The sequence below is a fragment of the Grus americana genome, chromosome 4 (genome assembly GCF_028858705.1).
Source record: "Grus americana isolate bGruAme1 chromosome 4, bGruAme1.mat, whole genome shotgun sequence".
Classification (NCBI taxonomy): domain Eukaryota; kingdom Metazoa; phylum Chordata; class Aves; order Gruiformes; family Gruidae; genus Grus; species Grus americana.
The window spans coordinates 56,007,689-56,033,149 of NC_072855.1; the positions used below are offsets into that span (position 1 = coordinate 56,007,689).

The window sequence follows — 25,461 nt, forward strand, 5'->3', positions numbered from 1 at the left end:
AAGCACGGCTTTGTCTCACACGTGTATCGTGCCACTTGCGTGGTCTTTAAGAATCCCAGTTTTGACAGACCTTGTCAGACAGCCGAAGACAGGAAAAAGGAGGGTTTCCCCTCTAATTTTCAAGCTTGGTGGCAATAATCCTTCGAGCAACACAAAAGAGGTTCAGCACACTTAATCTAATGGGATTAGCACCAAGTCTGAGAACCATGGTTTTGTCATAACTTTCTGCCTTACTAAGGAGAAAGAGTGATGACAGAGGAGTCTATGCAAATCATTCAAAAGCAGAGAATATTTTTTGCACCATTAGGAGAGATTTTTTTGGTAAAATATCTGCTTGTGTGTTAAATGGAGGTAAGGAGCCACTCTGTATTTCCACTATCTTTTCATTGACAAACCTTCAAGAAAAAGGGAGACACGGGGCTGCAAAATGTGACAGGATAGTGAAACACCCTTCAGGTGTGCCTGCAGGCTCATGTCGCATGTGGGAGCTGGTCAGTGTGACAACGGGTGCTTGAATGCTGCAAGAATTGTCGGTAATTGACTCTCCATCAATGGAAACTAAAATTGACTTAGATTCTCTCCTGTTTCTTTTCTCTTTCAGATACGTTCAGAGGGTAGCCTTGTGGATGGCCCCGGAGCAGGCCAGATGGAACAGGACAGAACCAACCATGTTGACGGCAATAGATTGAGTCCCTTTCTAATACCGCAGCCTTCTCACGTTTGCCAGGCAGAGCCTTCTGCGGTGAAGCTACAGAATGGAAGTCCAGCAACAGAGAGGCCTGAAGTTGAAGTAAACGGAGACCACAAGAGGCTATTCATTAAAAGCAATTATGGAGTGCCCCACCTGAAGGGAAGTCCAAACAACCGCGTTAGCCCCGACCTTTTACAAGAAAAGAAAGCGTATTCCAAATATATGCAAAATGGTGGGATAAAACGCACTTTTAGCGAGCCCTCTCTGTATGGACTTCATGAGAGCAAAAAAGCGAAACAAGACAAAGAGGTAAACGGAGAAAAAGCTGAGCCAGAGGATAGTAATGAAAAACCAAGCGTCTCCAATTGTTACAGTGAGAAGAAACCCGAGAGTTTTACAGGACAAGAAAATGAAGTTTCAGATTTGATACAGTCTACAAGATACAACAGTGGTGGTTCAGAAAACCCTCATGACCTCCTGATTCAGGATGAGCAGGAGCGGGAAAACATTCATTGCCACAACAGGGACATTGTCTTACTACTTAAGAACAAGGCAGTGCCAATGCCTAATGGTGCTACAGTTTCTGCCTCTTCCATGGAAAGCATGCATGGTGAACTCCTGGAGAAAACACTGTCTCAATATTATCCAGAACATGTTTCCATAGCAATGCAGAAGAACACATCTCATATCAATGCCATTACCAGTCAGGCTACTAATGAGTTGTCCTATGAGACAACGCATTCATCCCATACCTCAGGGCAGATCACTTCCCCACAGACCTCAAACTCTGAGCTGCCTCAAGTGCCAGCTGTAGTGGTTACTGAGGTCTACAACACAGAAGACTCCAGTAAGCCACCTGTATTGCCAGGTAGCTGTTTGCTTCAGAAACCAGAACTACAGCTACAGCAACAGCAACAGATTCCGGGCTATGATCCACACCAGTTACCCGTAGGAAACAGTACTGTTCGTGGAAGCATAGGGCAGGCTCCCAACCAAGACCTCTCTCTAAGTTCCAGCAGTAACCTGCAAGCTCAGAGTGCCACTCTGGAAAGGTTTTCTGAGCGAGCAGAAAAAAATGGTGCTTTCTTTAAACAGAACTCAACGTTTCACAAAGATTCCTCCACTCCTCCTGCTCCAGAAATGAACAGTGCACTGTCCGTCGTGGTGCGAGAAGGACACCATTCCTATGACAACAGATGTGATGAAACTCTTCCTGGGGAGATAAAGAACGAAGGGCAACAACAGGGACCAATGTCAGAAAGTCCCGGCCTCAGCCAACAACAACTTCACCCTCAGCAGAGACTTCCGCAGCAGGCACAAACGTCACAACAAGATATCAGTGAAAGCAACCCGCAAGCTGCTATGGCCGCCTCAATTCAGCAGCGCCCAGAAGAAATGATGCCGGCGTCAAAGCCTCCCCTCCAAAACCTGCAAGTGCGCGGAAGCGAGGATGAGTTGCAGCAACACTATCAGCTTTTCCCAGGACAGAGAGAACTCGAGATTCCTCCCGACAAAGAAAAGGACCAAGTGAAAGAGCCTGTGCCACAGGCTCAACGTTACTCAAAACCAGCCTGGATAGAACTGGTTTCCACCCAGTTCCGCCAGGGAGAGCCTCCCCAAAAGCACAGCGAAGCATTATTGCGATCAATTCTTCAGTTCCAGGCAAACACAGCCGAAACAGCCTATACAAAACAGTATGCTGGAAGTCCTGATGCATTAAAGGGGCCTTCAGGACAGCCCCAGAGCCAGAAGATAATGCAACAGGAACAAATTCCTCCGCTGTACAAAAGCGAGACCTCCCAGCTGCAGCCGCATCCCACAGCTGACCAGCAGCTGCCGTTCCAGAAACACTCACCACAGCCACAGCTCACGAAGATGGATTCCCTGCTCAAGTCCCAAGTGCAGCAACACCCTCCACAGCAGCTCCATTTCCAGCAAAGACCAGAACAACGCACGGAACAGCCTTTAGGGGCCCCATTGAAACAGCAGCACTTGAATCCCCAGCCCGGGGAAAATGAGCAATTCTTGCATTCACACATTTTGCAACAGATGCTTCAAAAACAGGCACAGCAGGTGCAACTGCCGTGCAGTCCGCAGCTAACCCCAAACCAGCAACAGGCTCTGCAAATGAAAAATAAAGACATGCCCCAAACCATTTCCCACTCCCAAAGCAAAGCTGAGCAGCTGCTAGACAGGACATCCTTCAATCAGCTTAAAGTAGATGAATGTTTTCAAACTGGGAATAAGTACATGAAATCAACTGCATTCCCACTGCATAACCCTCAGCTAGGCCTAGAGCAGGTTCCGAGCATGAACAACAAAGCTCCCCTTTACACTCAGAAAGCAAACGCTAGTCTGCAGCATCCCTGCCCAAACAACGTGCACTTGATTTCTGAGAAGAAAGAAAACGCCGCAAATGTCGAACGATTTGGAGACAGCAAAATGCAGAACTTGCAACACGTGCAGTATTTTTCAAATAACTTGACCGCAAAGCAAGATGTGAATCACTGTTTTCAAGAACAAGAGCAGCAGATGCAACAAGCTTCAGTTATACAGCTACCGCCACTCCAGCAAACACAATGCTATGGTGCTAGTCTGAACCAAGATCTCCCAAGCCAACAAGCTACACAGGTTCCTCAGCGGTACTTACCACACAGCCAGCAAAGTGCCCCACACTCCCAAGACCAGAGAAGCTGTCATTTGCAGTCCCAAACCCCTAAGGATTTTCAAAAGCATGCTGCTCTAAGGTGGCATCTCTTGCAAAAACAGGAGCAACAAGCATACCAGCAACCCAAAACTGAGATTGGTCCCGGTGCACCGCGCAAGCCTATAAAAATTGAGGCTGGCACAAAGTCTAATGTCTGCATGCGTCCATCAGTTGGACAGCTGGAAAACAAAATGTGGAAAAAAACAATTAAACAAGAGAATCAGCACTTTGGCTGCGAGAACATGCAACAAAAGAGCATCATCGAGACAATGGAACAGCAGCTAAAACAGATACAGGTCAAATCACTGTTTGATCACAAGACTTTTACTATCAAATCACCTAAACATGTGAAGGTTGAAACAGCAGGCCCTATTACCATCCTATCAAGAAATACCAGTGCTGCAGATTTTGACACTCAGACCCCAATCTTAGATCAGCAAGCCAACTCGTCTGCTGAAAAAACCCCGACCAAAAGAACAGCTGGAACTGTTCTCAATAATTTTTTAGACTCACCTTCCAAGTTATTGGATACTCCTGTAAAAAATTTATTGGACACACCTGCCAAAACCCAGTATGATTTCCCATCTTGCAGCTGTGTTGGTAAGTGCTGAGATGTACTAAAAACATACTAGTTCACAGGAAGGAAATGAGCCTTCAAGTTGGGATCACGGGGTTAGTTGGATGTTTTTGTTGGAGGATTTTTTGGGTTGGTTTTTTTTAGAACAGTAATTAGTAAAGACTTATAAAACTGCAATTTTATACACTTATGCCTACTCCACTTATCCAACCCTACACACAGGCCCTTTCTCAATATTTCATAAAGCAATTACCTATTTGCTTTTTCAGTCAGAATGCTTATGGCCAGTAATGCATCCCCTCACATCCATTCTCCTTGAGCAGCAGACATGTAATGACAACATGCTGAAAAAAAAAGTAGGTCATAACTTTGTAATCTAATTTATTTGTCAAGGTTAGATATAGCATTTATAAAATATGTCCTGGATCCAAAACTTGAGATCCTTATGCCATTTTTTGCTCTAACAGTGAAATTGCTGAAATTTCCCTCAGCAAAGCCTAAGCAAAGAAGGGATAACAGATTATTCCTCACTTGTTGCAAGGGTTTATCCTCCCTTTCACGCAAGGCTAAAGAGATCAGCAGTTTCTTAGAGAACCTACCCAAGCAGCGCCAAAAAAGCAGCAAGGGGAAGCCTCAGTGTTTTTTCATGGCATACCTGATCTCCAGAAGCTGGAAGAATAGAGCAGAGGGAAGCAGAGCAGAGTGACAGGAATGGCCCCATACCCTGAGCTTCCATACAGCACTGACACTGCACATAGCCAGGTCTAACAGGCACTTGCAGACTCTACTGGATAAACTATTCAGGCTGAGACAAAAAGGTTCAGCACCAAAAAGCGGTGGGGGGGGGGGGGGGGGAATTTAAAAAAATCCTTGTTATAGTTTCATTACTGGGATTTGGTACCAACTACAAAAGAGGAAAGTTGAACCAATGCTCCTCCAAAACTGCAAAATGAACCTTTCTGCCTTTTTGAATGCTTGGAGCTATGTCTCAGAGATGATCCATGGGAACAGAAAGAGGAGGTAGTGGATTTCCAAAGCTCCCAGGAAGAAAACGGGAAGCCAGTTCCTTGCTGTTCCTTCTGCTTTTTTATAACAAACAACCTACAAAACATAGGTTTTTTGAAAACACTGAAGTTGTTTGGGTTTTTTGCTTGAGACAGCTTATCCAACGTAGTTGGCACAAGTTTTTCTGGCAATCGTTTCATTATTCTCACTATTTTTTGAGCCAGTACTGCAACCGCTAACTAAGCTAAAAGAGCTTATTCTCCACTTGCGTTTTAATTCTGCAGCCTCAGCAGACCCTCTAGTAAACAAAGGAGCATGAAACTTAGTTCCTGTCCTCTTTGAAGAACCCAGTGCCACAGCGTAATCGATAGGGCTTATTGTTCTTTCCTACCAATACTTGTCCTTAGGAAGATGAAATTCAGTCATTCCCCCATTGACACGTTCAGGTTTATAGCATGCCTTCATCATGCTTCTGGAGGCTGTACGTCAAGGGCAGCATCACCTCATCCAGCCTTTGGAGTTAGCATGGCAGACAGCATAAAGTCAGCCCTCAGACAAGTCAGCACAGCTCCACCGTCTCCTCCCGAACCCAAGCAAAGCCTCGCCACTTCTTTCTCACTGCTGGAGCCTGTCTCCTGATATCAAACCAAATGTATAGCATATATTGTGAATCCTGACATGGTTCTACCTACACACAGAAAACTGAGGCCACGTTCTTAGCATACAAGCATTTTGACTAAGCCTTGTGCAGGATTTCTTTCAGCAAACTTTTTCTTTTTTTTTTTTTTTTTTTTTTTTCATTTCAGAGAGTCTTTCTGTGGGTGGCAGAAATTCTCTATATAACCTTTACTGGCCACTTTCTCAAGCTGTAGGTTCCTACACCATAACATGTCTGCTGAAAAACAAGTACCATACAGCTCACTAATGTCAATATTTACCGTTATTATCCCATTTATCCTCCTTTCCAGATACTGGGAGAGGAGGAAGTGGGAGAAGGAGAAACAATTGTTCAGTGATAACAGGAGAATGCCTTTTGAATTTCAGTGTAGAGCCCGAAATGTGAAACAACTGTTTGTGCTAGCAAAAGGCACACAGTCCGTATCATGGCTATTTGCAGGATTAGCCACATGCTTTGCATGTTTTGTACAAATTGCGTGGGCATACTTTAGACATGTGTTTGAAAACTCTGACCCCAGACCCATACAGCAGTATTCTAACGAGCTAGATGTAACCTTTACAATGTGACTTTTTACATGAAAGAATTAAGCTTCGAAGTAATAACCTTTATTTTGTTTTAAACAGAGCAAATTATTGAAAAAGATGAAGGTCCTTTCTATACCCATCTAGGAGCCGGTCCTAATGTGGCAGCTATTAGAGAAATCATGGAAGAAAGGTAATTAGTGCAAAGGCACAGGGCAGATTAACGTTTATCCTTTTGTGGATGTCAGAATTTTTCCAGCTTTTGCACATAAAGAAATAAACAATTGCAAATCAAGTAATTACTTGTAGGCTTAGCTACTCCAGTGTTGCCAACATTACGCACTGTGCTATTCACCAGAGAGTCACAATATTTGACAGGGCTAATAGTCTGCTGGCTGGCACAGGCTCTGCACTTTGAGACAGATGCCAGCAAACCCAAGCAGGAACAAGTATTCACCAGCCTGCCAAGCAAGACGGTTGGCAATGGCTGCAAAAGCAGGCACGGACCTGGTGTTCCCTCTGGGTAGGAGAATGCCAAGGTAGAAGGAAGATGAAGAGTGGAATAACAAACTCCAAAATTAGCTCTCCCCAAAAAAATTACTAAGTAGATTTAGCCCTGTAGGGTTGTACTGTATAACTCAGACATGTCCAGAGGAGAGCCACAAAGTTGTTGGATAGGATTTCAGCCCAGGAACTGATAAGTAGTTTTGTGAAAAAACATCCCCCTTCCTTGGAGTTGCACAAAAACAGCCTTATCTTGATTGTGGACAATCCCTGTATCATGTTGCATCCCGTGATACATTTATTACATCAAAGCCAACCAAACCAGGAATTTTGAACAGCACAGATTGGATACATGATCTGTGCTATTTAAAAAGATGCAGAAGTGCAAAACCCATGAGCCTTTCTAAAGTATTTAAATTAAAAACTGTCACAAAAGTGACTTCTGCACTGTGAATTCTGCATTCTGCTTTACTCGTAGCTTTTGGATTGCATAGACATTAATGGCCACATTTTGAGAGGTATCTGGGAATTCAGTTCCCCTCTGAACAAACAAGCAAACAAAAAGCTCCCCAGTAAGTCAGAGACAGATGGGAATTTGATTTGGTAATACCTTAAAAATCTGGACTCCAGAACTGCAAAGAAACACCAGAACCAAAAACGCAGAACCAAAAGCAAACGGGCATTATTGCAGTGCTGTGTCTGAGCTAAGGAGCGCCGTTTCTTAGCAAGGTCTGTTAGCTTCTGCTCATCGCTGCTCGACCATGGGCTGCTTAGGGCATATTAAACCCTTCAGATTACCCCTAAGTCCTAAGGTCCTTTCTCTTTCTTAGCACCTCCTTCCCTGCGACTCCTGCGCAGGGCTTGCCCCAATACTTGCTTTCAGCTCTGTGAGCAGCTTGAATGCATGTAAGCTACATAAATCGGCTTCTTCCTGCAAAGGGGAAGCGAACACTGACCCTCCTGAGAAGCTTCTTACAATTTGTTATCTCCAGCACTCTCACTGACTGGTTAATTCTTTAGTGTTTACATATAATAAATAAAAGAGGAAAGTCATTCATGTCATGTCAATTATTAGAGATGAAACTAGAAATGAAAATCATTTCTTTACTTTGGAATGTAATTTTTCATCCTTAATATTGACCTCACTTTTTTTTTCCTGTTTTTTCTTTTTTCTTTTTTTTTTTTTTGCATTTAATTTCATTTCATGTTGGCAGAAGGAAATCCTGAGAGATTATAGATAACATGCATCTACTCAGCCAGGTTCAGCAGAGTATAGCAGCAGCCACTTGAACAATGGCTAGTTTTCAACTGTTCATATGGTATGAACTGTGCGATTCCCTGACTGAAGAACTCCAGAACTCCTCCTCGTTAGTTAATTTTGTATCCCTGAGTAAAAAAAGCACTTAACTATAAAGATACTCTCAAGCACATGTGTGCAGTTGGTGACACTAATCACAACTGAATATGGGAATATTGACTATATTGAATATTGACTTTTAAGGTATCAGCACTACCAAACAAACCAAGAGTTGGATTTAGACTTGCAGTTAATATTTTAGCTATACCAGAACAAATTTCTTGCAGAATCCATAGTGGATACATACCTTTTACCTCTCCCTTCTCCCAATCCCTACTTCATGCTCAGTGAGTTTTGCTCTGGTTTTAAAGCCAATCAGATATGGCCTGAAAGCAAGCATGACAAACATCAGGCACAAATTCCTTTGTGACAGTTGGAAAGATTTGAGACAAAGTCCATTTCATTTCCATTGTGTAATGTACAACATATTTCTATAGCAGCATCCGCACAGTTGTCCTGCAATCCAGATTAGCAAACTGACAGAAAATGTTAAGATTTAAAAATGTTTTTTTGATGTGGTTAATTAAAGAAACAAGTGTATACTAACATCCAAGCCTAAGTAGGAAAAAGTGACCTAACAGTTGCCTGCAGAACATGTGTAGTACAACTTGATTTTATTTGTATAATTTCCTGTGACACTGAAATTTCACAATGAGATCACATCTAAAAATAAGCATTTTTCATTTCCTTTACAGGACAGAAGTTTAAATACAAATATTTGCTCTTAAGTATGTCACCGAGATTTTAGTGCAAAAACAAGAGGGATGAAAGGTCAAAAGTTCTCAAAGCATTAATAAATGGCTGCATAACAGGAAGGAACTACCTTGATTGCTCTGTAGGTAACAGGCAAAGAACAAGGAGATTGTGATTTAGTCCTTACACTTGGTTATTTAAAAAAAAAAAAAAGAAAAAAAAGAAAGGGTAAGGCCAATGAGACCGGCAGATACAAGAAATGGGGATGGAAGTGCAATTTGCCCAGTCCCCAAAATGCAGCCAAGTCAATGTGGTAGCTGGATTTGCTGCATATTTCCACCCGATCCATCAGAAGATGTGGAAAGTGGATCCCATTTGCTCAGGGTAACAGCACTACTTGCATGTGGGGCTAGATTCTGCCCTGATGGACTAATCACCTTGATTAAATGCTTCAGCCAGAGCTGAGCTTGCCCGCCTTGGTCGCAAAAAACCACACAAACGGCATCATTTGAACACACTTAGTGATCCTAATTCAGTATAGAAGTCAGGCAGAAATAAATAAGTAACAACTTATGAGCAGATGATAAAGTAAAGGAAATGGATATGATGCAAGTTAATCATGACTTAACTGATTCACACTGTATCTAAGCCAGAAACAAGCACAGAAAATTAATAGTGATTACTGCATGTCAGCTGTTCCATGACAACTTAATTATATACATTTCAGAGTAGTAACTTTAACCCAGAAATTAAAGAAAAATGTAAAATTCCTCCCCAAAACAGAGACACTTCAAGTCCACTTTTCCAAATGTCATCTATAGCAAATTCTCTACAGAAACAGTTAAAAGTCTTGGGAATATAAATGTGATATGGATAATTTTTACTCATCTGTGATGTACATCTCTTAACATATCAACCCACCACTATAATAAAATCAGCAAGATAAACCACATTGCGCATCCCTCCCTGTAATTCATAGTGTTTATCTTTTTTAAGATAAGACTGGCAAATGTACTCCATCTTTTCAGTGTTCATGCAGAACCAGACAAATATGCTTATTGTACATATTTTTGTTTGTTTAAGATTTGGACAGAAAGGTAAAGCTATAAGGATTGAGAGGGTTGTCTACACTGGGAAAGAAGGCAAAAGTTCTCAAGGATGTCCAATTGCTAAATGGGTAAGTGATGTACACAAATGTTAAGACTAATCTAGTTCAGTATGATGGTTCATGTAAGCAGACAGCACATAGCTGACACTATGACACTTAAAATAGCTCAACGGCAGCAGTACCACAGGACGCCTGTAGCCTGCTCCCAGCCCTGCCTCTCACACTCCATTTACTTGTTGCATGGAGAACAGCAAGAATAAAATTTGGCTTAAAGGTATGAAAGCCTGAGAAGGAAGGCAGTTTCACTTAGATTTAAGATTCACAACACCCGACATTCTCATTGCTGTTTAATTTTAGCTTACAGATAAGTCCAGTAAGTGCACTACTGTGATGTTTTTAAAATGCCCCATTTGAGTGGCATTAGGATGCCCTTTTAGCAAACACTGTTGGACTTTGGCACAAATTAGCAAATGGTTTGGGTAGGCTGGGGAAAGGCAGGATGAGGAAAAACTGATGCATGGTTACAGTCTTTATGCACGCTAGACTGCACCTTTTTTTCAGAAATACCCACAGTAGCACAAGCACTGAGAAGCAAGGACACTTTTATTTGAACAACATCTACTGCTCCTGTCATCACTGTAATGTTTGTATGTAGTAAGGGCAGGTCACAAAACTGAGCGGCCAATTACAAGTTTAGCTGCTTAAGTTCGGGAGGGGAAGGGAGAGAGCTCCTATGTCCCTTATTTAGTCCCTCCCTTAGCTGCCTGCCTTTCCCTGCATGGCTCCTGCCCTCAGCGCAGGTGTCCACCATCCACCTCTGTGCGAGGAGGCATCTCACTGCTCACTTCCTTTTGCCTGCTAATCAAATGGGGCCACTCGTACCATAGTGCAAATTCAGGAGAATATTCCCACTGAATCAGAGCACACGGAATACCTTTACAAAGCTGGTTCCCACCACCACGGCTTTCCATGCCATCAGTCAAGCTTAGGCTCTTAGAGTCAGCTTCATTAAACAGAACGGCCCATATCACTAAATGAGAAAAATGGACCAAGTTTCCAGAAACAGAGAGTAAGACAGAAATAGAAGTATTCTCCCCACATGCACACTGATGCTGAGGTTTCCTGTTCTCTTGCCCTTCACATTAAGAAACGCATTGTTTGTGTTGGGGCTCCGGGGGGGTGTGTTGCTGTGCATGCAGGTAGTCCGCAGAAGCAGTCAGGAGGAAAAATTACTCTGCTTGGTGCGCGAGCGAGCGGGCCACACATGTGAGACTGCCGTGATTGTGATTCTCATCCTGGTCTGGGAGGGAATCCCAACAAGCCTGGCTGACAAGCTCTACACCGAACTCACCGACACCCTGAGGAAGTACGGCACGCTCACGAACCGGCGGTGTGCCCTGAATGAAGAGTAAGTAGAACAAAGGGTATGCTTGCCAAACTTGCAACCCCACCTTCAGCCTCTGACCTGGCATCCCCACTCATGTTATCATCCTGAAATATGCATAACCTTTCCAACTATTTCAGGCAGTTTGAAAACCTACAAACCTTGTGAGAAAAGCAAATGTTCTTATAAATCAGGGAAAAACATCTTCCCAGAGTTGTGACACATCTCAGTATATTTAAAGGAATAGATCTCAGCAGGGCCCAGGACAGCAGATACTTCAACCTTGAAATAAAAACTAGATGCCCTAAATCATACTGTAAACCTACAGAAGCCAGCCTGAATCTAAAGAAATTGGACTATAGCATTTTCTCATGTCTTTCCGACAGCGAAGAACATTTATACCAAATTTAACATATCTATCACCGTATGTTACTTTAGCTTCATGGGTAGTGTCATATTTCAGGAATTATTGCTTAGCCCCTGTCGGAGGGCTCCCGCATTCTTGCAGTGCCGTCAGCATATGCCTTTTTTGGGTACCATGAACATCACTACCTAACAAGGCACCATGCCAATATACCATCTTTCGAGAAAGCCAGATTTCTCACAGAAGCATAGAAACCCCATAGTCCTTGCTTTGCAACCATGAAATGATTCACTCCAGTAAATTTTTCTGTTGTAATGTGTATGCCTCCCTCTTTCATTTCTTCATTATTTCCTGATGAAAGACAACCCAAGAGCAGTGATTCCCCAGAGCGCTGGTAGAATGCTGATGCCCACTGCGGGCGTGCCCCGGGATTAGCCTGCTGCTAATGGCCATATTCTCTTATTTTTTAGACGGACTTGCGCATGTCAAGGGCTGGACCCTGAAACTTGTGGTGCTTCATTTTCCTTTGGTTGCTCCTGGAGCATGTACTACAATGGTTGTAAGTTTGCCAGAAGCAAGATTCCAAGAAAGTTTAAGCTGATGGGGGATGACCCAAAAGAGGTTGGTGTCCATTTCTAAAATGAGCCTTGTTTGCAAGGAAATGTTTTCTGTCACTCTGCAAATAGAGATACAGTACAAGAGAGCAGGGGCCAGAGCCCTGCCTGAATGGCATACATGTAGGGTAATTAAATAACTGCCAGTCAAAACTGATTGATTCCAGTCACTGAGCCAGCTGAATTGACTGTCCAAATTCTGACAGCTGGTAAAAGCCCTGAGACTTGAAACCATGTTTGCAGGCTTTCACAATTAGAGGAGAGGGCACGGCCTGAATAATTGTGGCTGTATTAGGCCCGCAATCGGGCATTCCCCAGTGGCAGAGCGGAAGTTCACCAACTGGAGGCACATAGCATTGCAACGGGGAACCAGAGCAGGCTGCATGGAGACAAACATGGTGAAACCCCAAGATGACAATAGGAAGAAGAGGATAGGAAGACTCATTCTGCATACAGTCCTGCCCCACTGAATGTTTCCAGACTGGGCTCTGTGTTACAGCAAACTGGCAACTGTTTAAAATGAGTCAGAGTAATAAAGAAACATTGACCTTAGCCTAGGCACAAGATACCTTTGAAGTTATGACTGCAGCAACTCCTGGACACCTCCAGCTAGTCATGTGTCTGGGAGGCTCCAATGGCCCAGTCTGTTTTTTGGCAAGCACGCGCAAATTTAGTACCTTGCTTGTGCACTGATGCATAATGGTCCACAGCTTTCACTGTATGCTGATGTCTTACACAAATCGGAGCATTTCTTTCACACGATCAGAGAGCCTGGTACTTCTGCATCCTATGGCCTGTGCTGAGAATTGCACGCTATTTAGAATATCATCACAATTAACATACAGTTTTTCCTCCCCACTGCTGTTCTACGGCTCCAAGAATTACAGAATAGCTCTCCTTCAATCCTGCTGTGGCACAAAGCCTTCTTTATCATAGCCCGCAGTCCTAAACTCCCTAAATTTTCTAAGCTGGATACCTGGCCAGAGCCAGGGCACTCTTCCAACTTGCATTCCCGGATTTACTTCCCATGGAAGCCAGAGCTGGGCAAGGAAGATGGTTTGTTCCCACACAAAGTCAGGGCAGCCAAAACATGTATCCAGACCAGGGGCTGGTCCCATGGCATAGACAGTTTGTAGACAGCACAAGTAGGATCCTCACCAATAAAAACTAGAAGTAACACTTACAAAGGGTAACCTACGGGCCATACAAAAGCTCCAAGTTGTGGCAGCAGCCACAAGGTCACAGCAATATATTTTTGACAATTTCATAATGTCATTTTGGAGTTCCAAACTAGGATATAGTCCCACAGTAGTAGATACAACAAACTTTTAATGCACCAAACACGTCTCTCTCAAACCCACAGGTTTTTCACAGCTCTTCACACATTCCTAAAATAGACAAACTTCTAAAAACAAGTATACCACTCCAGCATGCCCCTGTTCTTTATGCACTTCAACTAAAAATAAGGGTCTCACATAAGCAAGGTTTTGAATTTGGGATTCTCATCCTAAGAGGATGGGGATCAACTCTGGAGTATGTTATTAGAGTTCGTCAATTTTAAAGAGCCCTTCATTTTGAGAGTGTGTACCTCTCCTTTTAGAAAAAGAAGTGTGGTCATTCCTACCTCCATATCACCAACTACTAGATACATCCACAATTCTTCATTGCTTAAGAACTGGGAACTTTCTGAAGTCTGAAGTATTTAAATAATTTTAAATTGCTGCATGAAAAGATATTTCAGTGTGTTGAAGTGCTGTCATTGCAATGTGCAAACCCCTTAAATTAACTAGATTTACTTGATGGACCATTCTGATATTATTTCTCTCAAGCTTTCCTGAAGGGTATTATTTTCCCTGTTGGAGTTTTGTGAAAATAATGAGGATCATCACACTTGGATCCAAAACATTTCCATGTTGAAGAATGTGATTCTTCTTAATATAAAGCAGATTAAGATTACAGTATGCCATGTCCTCTTGCAAGGATCACACTACACTACCACTTCATTACTTTAAAGGCTATGAAACGATAAAATTAAAAGGAGATTCACAACAGTTATGGTCTAAACAAGAATGATAGTGGTCTAGGCCTTTACACAACTATCAGTGTAAACATAATTGTGGAAAGATCCTAACTTAGATCCCATACATACAGTATGGAAATGTCATTGAACTCTATTTCATCTCCCAACAGGAAGAAAAACTAGAATCTAATTTGCAGAATCTGTCAACCCTGATGGCACCTACCTACAAGAAGCTTGCACCTGATGCGTATAACAACCAGGTATGGTGGGGAAAAAAGGAATTGGAGCAGTCATGCAAATAACCTGATTTTTACCACACTTCCCAGTGCTTCAACCTGGCACCAAACCATCACGTACATTTTGTGCCAGCATTCATAAAGACAAATAGAAATGAACAATTCCACTTAAAATACTTTCAAAAGGAAAACTAGTGGAATTTGGTCCACTAAATAGAACAAATCTTTTCACCTACATCAACACAATAAAATTACTTCACACTTGAGCAGAACTCTTCAGCTCTACACCACTAATTTCTGGATTCAGCATGATTCACCAGCCAAACTAGCAAAACAGCCGTGAAGATGGTGTGAGATTGGCAACAGTGCCAGAAGGCAGCGTACCATATTGCACTCGAGTCCTGAAGCCACAGTTTCAGTTCTGCTCTCTGAAGTGGCAGACGAATTTAGTTTTCACCAAAATAACCATTACAAACATGCTTCTAAAGTGAAGTTTCACATTTGAACACACTCTGCCCTGCATATGCATGCAAGTGCCTGCACCACCCTTCTTGCATGAGGGGATCGTGCACGCACGTTGTCTGAGAAGCAGTGTTCACAGATACTAGCACATTCAGAGCTGTTATGAGGTTTCCAGTTGTGGCTGTCTCTCACCTGCATTTCTTTACCAAACGTCTTTCAGATACGTGCATCAAAATTTGTCAGCATATCCCTTGCAAAACGCATACCTGCTGGCCTTCATTTTCGTTGCTCAGATTCACTACCGTTACAAAGACTCACAGAACTTACAGTCTCCAAACTATCAGCATCACTATAAACTATGACATCTTCTTTCTTTCCTGTTGCCAGCATCATGCTGTAGCAACCAGCACCAGACAGATTTTCAACTGTAATGGAAACAGTAAAGTAACGCAAAACTGTCCATTTTTATTTGCTGTAAAACTCACTCCTTTACTGCATTATTTAGTAGCAACTAGACATGGTAAGCAGATTGAATACAGACTTACTCAATTTCACTTACCCGATCAGATAATGTTTGGAGACTCATTATGGAGGAAACTGTGGCCATGTGCCCACTAGCTGTGGTTATCTGTCCAAATATCTGAGAGACATTCTGCAAGAGAAGAAAAGAAGAAGAAGAAGAAAAAGTGAGGGGGTGGTGAACAATAAAATGGTTCTTTGTTTGGGCTGCTTTTCCCACAAAAATTCACAAAAGAACTTTTCTCCATGTAAGCCGTGATCCTGCCCGACACTTCTTGAAAATACATGCTTTTACAAGTTACCTGGTGTAATAAGGCGCGCGTATAGCTTGGCCTATTTCAGGGGTTTCATGCACACCTTGTATTTGTGGAGAAACCCTGATCAAGCTCATGTCAGTGGCTTTAAAGAGAGATGATCAAGGCCTAATTTGTATGGTATTGTAAAAGGTTCTAAACCCAAAAAGCCCTAAAACCAATCCCCCCTTTGAACCCTGAAAAGATATTTCAAATTCCCAGATTTATTCTAATCCAAGTCTGGATTACTACTGGATTAAAATCTAGAATTGGAAAGAGTCTATTTTTCCAACTGGACCCAGCAGAACATCTCAGAGAACAGTTGCACCGATACACTTTAGTCAGCCAGTTATAGTCTGGATAATGTTCCAGACCACTCAGTTAATTCCAAAGAAGTTTACATGTTTCAAGTTTTGTTTTGTTTTTATATTCAGATTCTAGGGAAGTAAGTATTCCAAATTTTTAAAATAAAGGTCTGTGAGCAGACCAGACCTCTGTTTAGTGATCTTGGATCAAGACTTGACAAAACGTCTAATTTCACCTTAACTTAAAGTGGGATCCATTAAGTTCCATTAAGTGTAGATTTTTTGCATTAACTTGAAAGGTTCAGGAATTTCAGCAGAGGATTTTACAAACATGGTTTCATTTTTAATTTTCTAAATAAAACGTGAAACCTTCATTTGTCTAAGGCTTAATCTTCCATTACAAAGTCCTTTATTTTTGTGTAAGGTTTATTGTTGCATTATCAACTCTTTGTAAAGCTCCTTAAAAACAGTGCATGGGAAGAAAGTACTGTCTTGACTGAATTATGTCTGGCTTTGGTCAGGGGTTAGAGTTGTACTAAAGCTAATGAAATATATGTGTAGCACGCCAAAATATTACAAATCAAAAAGCAAATTATTATTTTTCATGAAGTCATTCTGAAGTCAGTTTTCTAAAGCCATTTTCCCTTAACAGCTTGGTATATTTCCAATCTACACAAACATATCACTCTTACAGTGCCAGACGCTGAAACCATGCACTGCATTTGTCATGTAAAAACACCAACCACTGGCAGAGAATCAAAAGTAATACACAAGGAGAAGTATTATTGGCCAATTTCACAATCACACCAGAGACGAAAGGTAACGGGACAAAGCAGCAAGGACTGAACTACAGATACAAAATTGTCATCAAATAGCTCGATTTTATTTGCCTTCAAGATCCGTATGTTGCCACCTCCAAGGCATTAGGAGACATGCATGTTGCCACAGCAGAGCACTCAGTGCCGATTCCGTGTACTGGTGCATCCAGCTCGGTTGCAGCGATACCTGTCATCTCTTTCCAGATCGAGTATGAACACAGAGCACCTGAGTGTCGCCTGGGTTTAAAAGAAGGTCGCCCATTCTCAGGGGTCACTGCCTGCCTGGATTTTTGCGCTCATGCTCACAGAGACTTGCACAATATGCAGAATGGGAGTACACTGGTAAGTCCGTGATGCATATAGCCTCCTTACTCCCGCGCTAATTTCATACACTTAATTCATTATCTCCCGTCTGTTTAAATCTATACTTGCATAACGCAGATTGCTAAAAAAAGAAACATTAAGCAGTAATTGAGCTTATTACCGCATACATATTTTTTCATTCAAACAAATGAGACTTATGGTATATTAAAGAAAGATTTAATATAGAAGTGGTAAAAGAGAAACCGTGGAGACAATGGAAAGAGGGTCCCAGCAGGGCTGAAGTGCCTGTTTCAGCATTCCTGGCACAAAATGGGTTATATTTGTCCTCTTGAAACACTTTTTTTTCCTAACAACTTTGCATTATATCTTCTAATAAAATAAAAATGGAAACAAATAACTTCTTTCCAGGAGAGTTTTAGAAGTCGTGGATTTTATTCCTGCTTGGGATGAGCAGAAGGTCTGCAAGCCTTGCTATCACTTTTATTGTATATGTGCCCTTTAGTGTCTTTGGTTCTGATCTCTAGCACGTACAGCAAAGGTTCTGTAGAACATACCAGAAAAACAAGCTGGTTTTCAATGTGTTTCTGTTCCCTGCCTACTCTCTGACAATACAGTGAGAAAGAATAATCTTCAGTTCTGAATAGTCATCATGGTTGTTATTTGAAGCAACTACCTAGATTCACAGTGGAGCCCTTATTATGACCAAAGAGAATATCTACTTTTGTAATACCAACTACATTTTTCCTGTTTCCAGGGTCTGACTTAATTGACAAGTCAACCACCACCAATACAATAAATATTTCTAGCTGAGCTTTCTTCCTAAAAATGGCTGATGCAATGATTTTGCTACAGAATACGTCTGTATCAGCATCTTTTTTTCCAGTACGATCCTCCTAATACCTGTTCTAGCTGGAGCTAACACAATGAGCATGCTGCATGACATAACAGTAACTTCCTTAAATCTTATTATTAACATTATAGTGACCTGCTCCTTTGCAAAGTCCTGGAAGTTGCCATTGTAAGGCCCCTGAAATACAATGGCAGTATGTTATATTGCACACTATTTCTAATAGGTAGCTAGCGGAAAAATCTTCAGGTGAGTACAAGGTTCCAGGTTCCACTGTTTTAGCTCTCTAGCCCCACGGTACAATGGATCACACAGTTTATTTCACATCAGGGTAATTCCTAACTATACTGTTTATTTGAGCACAAGTACAAGAAATAGATATATATATACCTTCTGTTTCTATTAACACTGTCCAACAGAGCAACAGAAGAAATGAAATTGCAGGCTTGCCATAATATGCATAAATTGCACAGGTTACAAATAGCTTGCCAGATGCCAACGCTGACAGTGGCAGGGCAAGGTAAAATGCACAGGCTGGTATTTCAGATCTCCGTCTCAGACTGGTTTGAGAGAGTTACTCTAACACACCTTTCCAACAGGTTTGCACACTAACTAGAGAAGACAATCGTGAAATTGGCCAAACACCAGAAGATGAGCAGCTCCACGTACTCCCATTATACAAAGTCTCTGATGTGGATGAGTTCGGAAGCACTGAGGGCCAGGAGGAGAAGAGGAGGAATGGCAGCATCCAGGTCCTTACCTCCTTTCGCCGGAAAGTAAGGATGTTAGCAGAGCCTGTTAAGACCTGTCGGCAAAGGAAGCTAGAAGCAAAGAAAGCAGCTGCAGAAAAGCTTTCCTCCTTGGAGAATGGGTCTAACAAAGCTGAAAGAGACAAGTCTGCTGCAGCACGCAACAAGCAAGGCAACTCGGAGGCAGCAGGTCATGCAAAGCAGCTAGCAGGTAAACACATGAATCGATCGGGATCTTTATCAACAGCAGTAAGCTTCCTAGAAATTAGGGCCACTTCTAACGAGTCTCAAGAAAACAATTATTCTCAGCCCAAGAACATTTTAAGGTGAAAAGGGAAGAGAATTCTTGAAAGTAAATATCAATATTGTATATTTATAAATACTGGAGTGTCAAATTGTGGTCAACTCTGGAGAAGCAAAAAAATATGTTGTTTGAGAAATCCTTTATTGTTGGATAGTTAACAGCTATAGAAACCTGGTGCTTTTGCAAACTCTGCTTGCCATCCAGTGTATTGTAAAGCACCTTTAAAAGACTAGTAGTGCTAGAAGCCACGAAGAGAAGTGTGTGATGCCACTGCCAAAGAAAGAATGACCTACACATCACTCACTGTCTGCCACTGTTACAGAGAACCTCCTAATTTGAGGGGATTCAAGGCTAACCTCTTTACCACTATTTATACTCTCTGCTTCAAGACCAAAAGCAGAGCAGGTTTTTCCATAGTGAAGTAAGAGTCTAAAAATCCACTTAACAATCCCTGGCAGTTTTCATCAGTAGATTTGCGAGTCCTGAGCAAAGGAATTCATCACGACTATTTTATTGTTACAGCAACTTTCTCAGACAGGAAACAAGAGATACATCCAAGGCCACCCAGAAGGCCACTGAAATACCTATGAATAGAAGCCAGCTGTCCCGTGACCCAGGCTAGGGTTGTAACCGTTAAACGATGCCATTTCACTTTAATGAATGATGGTTTTGCTCTTATGTCTTCAGTTAATCTCACTTGTTACTGTTCTATCAGTGAACGTCACCATTGGTGTTTTACATAAAGCTAGGGACATTTTTTTGAGACAGTTCTATTAATATAGATGAGAAGAATTATTTATTCTTGGTGAAAAGGAGGTCACCTTGTGCATGGCTGTTGTGAGCACTTTGATGCTCCATTTCATGGGCTACTTAGATGATGATTCAACTCTCTGGATTTTGTGCATGTGACTCTGAAGAGATTGCACTGTCCTCTTTTTCCCCATTGCCACTAGCATCTGATCTCACTGGATACATGCCAAGAAGGATGACTAGCCTTAGTATTTATTCAGCTTCTTAAAGGATGGTATTTGAGATATGAGAAAGGGAACCTCTGTTAACATATCATCATGAGATACTTTTCTTAGAAACTTCATAGATCCATATCATGAAAAGTCCACAAAGTGTGTGGTTTGTTGGGATTTTTTAAAAATAAAAGCTTGTTTGTTGTGTGTTTTCTTCTTCTTTTCACATCTACAGATCTTTTACGTCTTTCAGGACCAGCCACACAACAACAACAGCAGCAACATCCACAGCGCACTCTCCCTAACAACCCTCAGTCAAATCCTATTAACTCGTACTCGGGTTCAGGTTCTGCAAATCTCTATGTAAGGTTGCCTAATCCAGCCAATGCTTATCCAAGCTCTTCATACACTTCAGATCCCTATGGAGGGTCCAGTCCCATGAACCTCTATACAACCTCATCACAGCCTGCGGGGTCTTATTTGAATTCTTCCAGTCCCATCAACCCTTATTCGGGATCGTTAAGTCAAAATAACCAATATCCACCCTACCAATGCAATGGAAACATACCTATGGACAACTGCCCCTCTTACTTGGGCTCCTACCCTTCCCAGCATCAGCACATGGACTTGTATAGTTGCCAGAGCCAAGACCATATGTCTAAACTAAGTCTACCGCCCATTCAAACATTATACCAGCATAGGTTTGGGAATAACCAGAGTTTTGCTCCCAAGTACTTGAATTATGGAAACCAAAATATGCAGGTAGACTCCTTCAGTAATTGCACCATCAGACCAAATGTACACCACATAGGGTCTTTTTCCTCTTACTCCACCCATGAGCCTGATGGCCATTTTATGGAGGTTGCCTCAAGGTTGAAATCTAACCTGAGTAATCCGAGCATAGAGTATGCCTCTATGAGTAAAACCAGTGAACATCACCACGTGCAACCCCCTCCACATTTAGCACATGACTATCATTCTGCTCCAAGCATGTTTAGTGGTCCTCCTAATTCACTGCATCTCCAAAATAAGGATAGCGAAATGATTTCACATGCAGTTAATGGTTTGTCCAACATGCTTCCAGGTCAAAACCATGATAGGACTACTCCCCAGGGTGGTTTAGATAAAACTGATGTGCTGAATCCAGAAAAAGCAGAGGATCCCGATGAAGTCTGGTCAGATAGCGAGCAGAGCTTTCTGGATCCAGAAATTGGAGGAGTGGCAGTTGCTCCATCTCACGGGTCAATTCTCATAGAGTGTGCAAAACGTGAGCTCCATGCAACGACCCCCTTGAAAAACCCCAACAGGAACCATCCCACCAGAATATCCCTTGTCTTTTACCAGCACAAGAGTATGAATGAGCCAAAACACGGTCTGGCTCTCTGGGAGGCAAAGATGGCTGAGAAGGCAAGAGAGAAAGAGGAGGAATGTGAAAAGTACGGTCCAGACTACGTGCCTCAGAAATCTTACAGCAAAAAAGGAAAGCGGGAGCCTGCTGAGCCACACGAACCCTCAGAGCCAACGTACGTGCGCTTCATCAAGTCTCTTGCACAAAGGACACTGTCGGTCACCACAGACTCCACAGTAACTACATCTCCATATGCCTTTACACGGGTTACAGGGCCTTACAACCGATATATCTAACTTCACACCTTTGTTGGTTACCTCATTTGAAAAAAACACCTTGTCGGTAGGGTAATTCTTCTGTAGGTTTTGGGGAAGGCAAGGGTGGAGAACAAAACAGTGTTTTTACGAAACTCATCAGTGGAAAAAGCCTCGGCACACCAGCAAAAAGAGGTAATCTCACTAGCGCACTTATTTTCCACTGATCTTTAAGTGGTCACAGATGGCACGTAGGAAACAAGACCAAAGCATCCTATGCAAAAACAAAAACAAAACAAAAAAGTGTTTCGCAATTTACATTTGAAAACACTGGCTCCATTACTGAAAGAGATAATCTGCAAATGGATATTTTTTTTCTTACAGTTTTGCACATCTGTGGCCACTTTTAATGTCATCAAGTTTGCATAGTCATGGAACAGGAGCAAAAAAAACCCTAAAAAAATAATACTGTAGTATTACAACTGCAGGAATCTTAAAATAACATCTGGTGCTGAATCTATGATGTACTGAAATACTGGAATTATGGCTTTTTAACATGCAGTTTTTACTGTAAACTTATTAGTCTCTTGATTTTATTTAACAAAGTAGATAAATATAAAACATAATGAATAGACAGCAAAACACTGAATTTGTTTGGATATTCTAAAACCATGGTGCTATCTAAGAGAATGGTGTCTTTATTTTAACAGTCGAACAGTTAATGCCTTTATAACAAAATGTCAATGATGTAGTCAAATGTTCTTCAACAACAGGGAGGACCTTTTCATTCATGTCTGTATTGAATTTACCTGGTGTTAAAATAAGCTTACTTTTTAACATATGGGAATTACAAAGACCTCTGGATTTTGCTCATCCAGTCAAGTCCTAGAAAAGGACAATAAAATATATAGAGAGATATTTTTTTTTAAATAGTGTTTCAAAAGCACTTTGTCTACCTAAGCTTGGCAACTTGAACAATGCTAAGGTACTAAGACATTAAAAAAAAAAAAGAGTTTACTTTGATTTTAAAATGCAAAGATAATTTTTTTAAACTAAAAAAAGCTTTTAAATACTTTTGTTTTAGCCATGCATCTGCTAGTGGGCTACATATCCATTTTTAATACAGTCAGTTATGGTAAAAATGGGGCTTACTGGATATAAGGGAATACTTTAGTACACAAAACACATGTTTTTCTGGTGCTCATCTCACACAGCTATACTGTAAACTGTTTTCTACAATTATTATGACAAGTTCATTGCTCAAATATGTACAGTTTTAAGGAAAGAATTTTATATTAACCACAGGTAATAATTAGCAGCATGCGACAGATTACAACTAGTTAGCTTGGGCTTCTGCTGGTTTTAAAAGATCTGTATGCTCTTCAAATACTGAATGGCAGATTGCTTTTGTGTTGATAATTATGTACATTGTGGTGTAAGTCATTTCTCGGTGCAAGTGTCCTCTTTTCCAGGAAGATTGAGCAGACCGATGCCTACACAAGATGAATGAAACAGGGTTAGTTCTGTGTGATTCCGTTGATTAAATAGAAAAAAAAATAGGCAGCTGGCTTGCTGTGGTGGTTTTAAATCATTAATTTCTATTAAAAAAAGCAGGAGAGTTGTATAGTAAATTAAATTGTAAACAAAACTTTTTTTAACGCAATGCTTTAGTATTTTAGTACTGTAAAAATATTAAATCTATATATATTTGGGTTTTGAGCTGAATTCACATCATGGTGCTACTCAGCCTGCTACAAATATATCATAATGTGAGCTAAAAATACATTAAAAGGTTTGAGTGATGTTCCTACTTGTCATATACCTCAACACTAGTTTGGCAATAGGATATTGAACTGAGTGTGAAAGTTTATATATTGTATACCATCTTTTTCCCCCCAATAGCCTTTGAAAAAAACAAACAAACAAAAAAAAAAACCACAAAAAAAAAACCTCTCAATACTTGACATTTTAGCAAGTATAACTTGAACTTCAACTTTTTTTTTTTTTTGTTCTAAAAATTCAGGGATATTTCAGCTCATGTTCTCCTATGCCAATGTGTCACCTGTGTGTATGTAAAGCTGTTGTAGGTTAAAAATATTATTCTTGGGTTTTTTGTTTTGTTTTGGGTTGTTTTTTTTCCAGGGATTTAATGCTTTTCTTTTGAATCCCTTCTCTAATTTTTCTTGTACATGTATTGATGTAACTAAAACTAATTTTGTAAATTCGTTAGCTCTTTTTATTGTAATGAAAGTGTTTAAGAGATTTAGAATGTTTTGCCTGTTTCAAACAAATAAACAAAAAAGAAAGTAGAATGCACTGAGCTGATTAAAGGGAAAAATGTAAGGCAGGGGTTTGGCAAGTGACTGTTTGCTAGAGTTGTTCAAGTCACTCTCTAAACAAGGCTTCTTGGATACTGTAATAAAGAAAATAAAATATAAAAAGGTACAGTCTGTACAAGGGCTTCCCTAAACATGCAAACCTCCATGTCCCAGATATATCTTGTGCAATATACTGTAAGATTAAGTTTGGTCGAAAGAAATTTTATCTAACAGAATCACAACCTAACTCGAGTAAATCAAAGGAGGCCTTTGGGTTTAATGGTCAAATATTTATTATGGCAATTATTTTTTTTTTAATTCTCAGTCTGTGACTTTACCCACTGCATTGAAACAAAAGTTTCACCTTTTTTTAAAAAAAAAAAAAGATGGTTATATGTCAGATTAATTAAATCATTATAAATCTTCATCTTTAGGTGATTTTTTTTTTTTTTAAGTCCAATATTATTCATGTAATCCATAGTAGATCTTTGGTTAATATGCCATGCACCGTCATTTGCCAAACTGCTGGCAGCAGGAGCAGGAAGCTTAGTTTGTGAATCAGTTTTGTATTGTAAATACCTGAACTGTAATTTTTGGTGTACAGAACCCTGCCTCAGTTGGAACGAATGACAAAGCAGACATAAAATTGCTTGTATAGGATTATCAGGTTGACTATAGCCATACTTGAAGATGCTTCTGAGTGGTGTCAACTTTACTTGAATGAATTTTTCATCTTGATTGACGCACAGTGGTATAAAGTTCACTTCTAAAGCTAGTGGTTAACTTGTGTAGGAAACTTTAGCAGTTTGACACTAAGGTAATGAACTTCTGTGTGCATTTTCTATGCTTATGTTCTACTTTTTTTTTTTTACTTTAGTTTCATTCATTTTCATGAAATGTTTGGTATGTCTATAAAAAGAATCTGAGGATGGTTATAAATACTGTAAGTATTGTAATGTAATGCAGGTTATTTGAAAGCTGTTTATTATTATATCATTCCTGATAACGCTGAGATGTGGGTGTTTTTAATAAAATTTATATTTATTTAATGCACTCTAAGTCTGTCTTGCAGAAACTTGTCTTTCACGCTCATTTTTATCAGCTAACAACAATGCCAGTGCAGTGAAACGTGGCCCCTAGTACCAGCCACGAGTCGAGAGCCCCAGGGGAACCAGACAACAGTTATAGGGCCAGGGAAACTGCTAGCCTGGGGAAATTAAATCTAAACCTGTGTTATGAGAAACGGAGGAAGTTGCATACTTCAGCAGCTTAGAAATTGAATGCATCAACTGACATTCCAGGACAACCCAAAATTTTCAGTGAAGCAACCGCCCACACGGGTTTAGCCACCTCCATCTTCCCTGACTCAAGCATCACACTGGAACAAAATGCATCACGAGGGACTTCAAAACCGGAGATCCAGACATCGCACCTGTTCCTAGGTCTGCTTGGACCCTTGCCTCTATGGGTTGGGACGCTAGCTGCCTGGCCCAGGCTA

The 25,461-nt window shown here is 41.0% G+C and overlaps 1 protein-coding gene across 1 annotated transcript in view; it reads left to right on the forward strand.

Annotated features, from left to right (window-relative positions):
- TET2 (tet methylcytosine dioxygenase 2) overlaps positions 1-25,250 on the forward strand; it is a 74,772-nt gene extending 49,522 nt beyond the window's left edge. The window contains exons 2-10 of the mRNA XM_054824502.1: positions 602-3,998; positions 6,283-6,373; positions 9,818-9,911; positions 11,042-11,250; positions 12,061-12,211; positions 14,395-14,484; positions 17,062-17,199; positions 18,628-18,988; positions 20,279-25,250. Of these exons, the coding sequence (XP_054680477.1) occupies positions 602-3,998; positions 6,283-6,373; positions 9,818-9,911; positions 11,042-11,250; positions 12,061-12,211; positions 14,395-14,484; positions 17,062-17,199; positions 18,628-18,988; positions 20,279-21,687 (5,940 nt within the window). The 3' untranslated portion in view covers positions 21,688-25,250. The remainder of the gene's footprint in view (positions 1-601; positions 3,999-6,282; positions 6,374-9,817; positions 9,912-11,041; positions 11,251-12,060; positions 12,212-14,394; positions 14,485-17,061; positions 17,200-18,627; positions 18,989-20,278) is intronic.
- Positions 25,251-25,461: the final 211 nt, after the last annotated feature.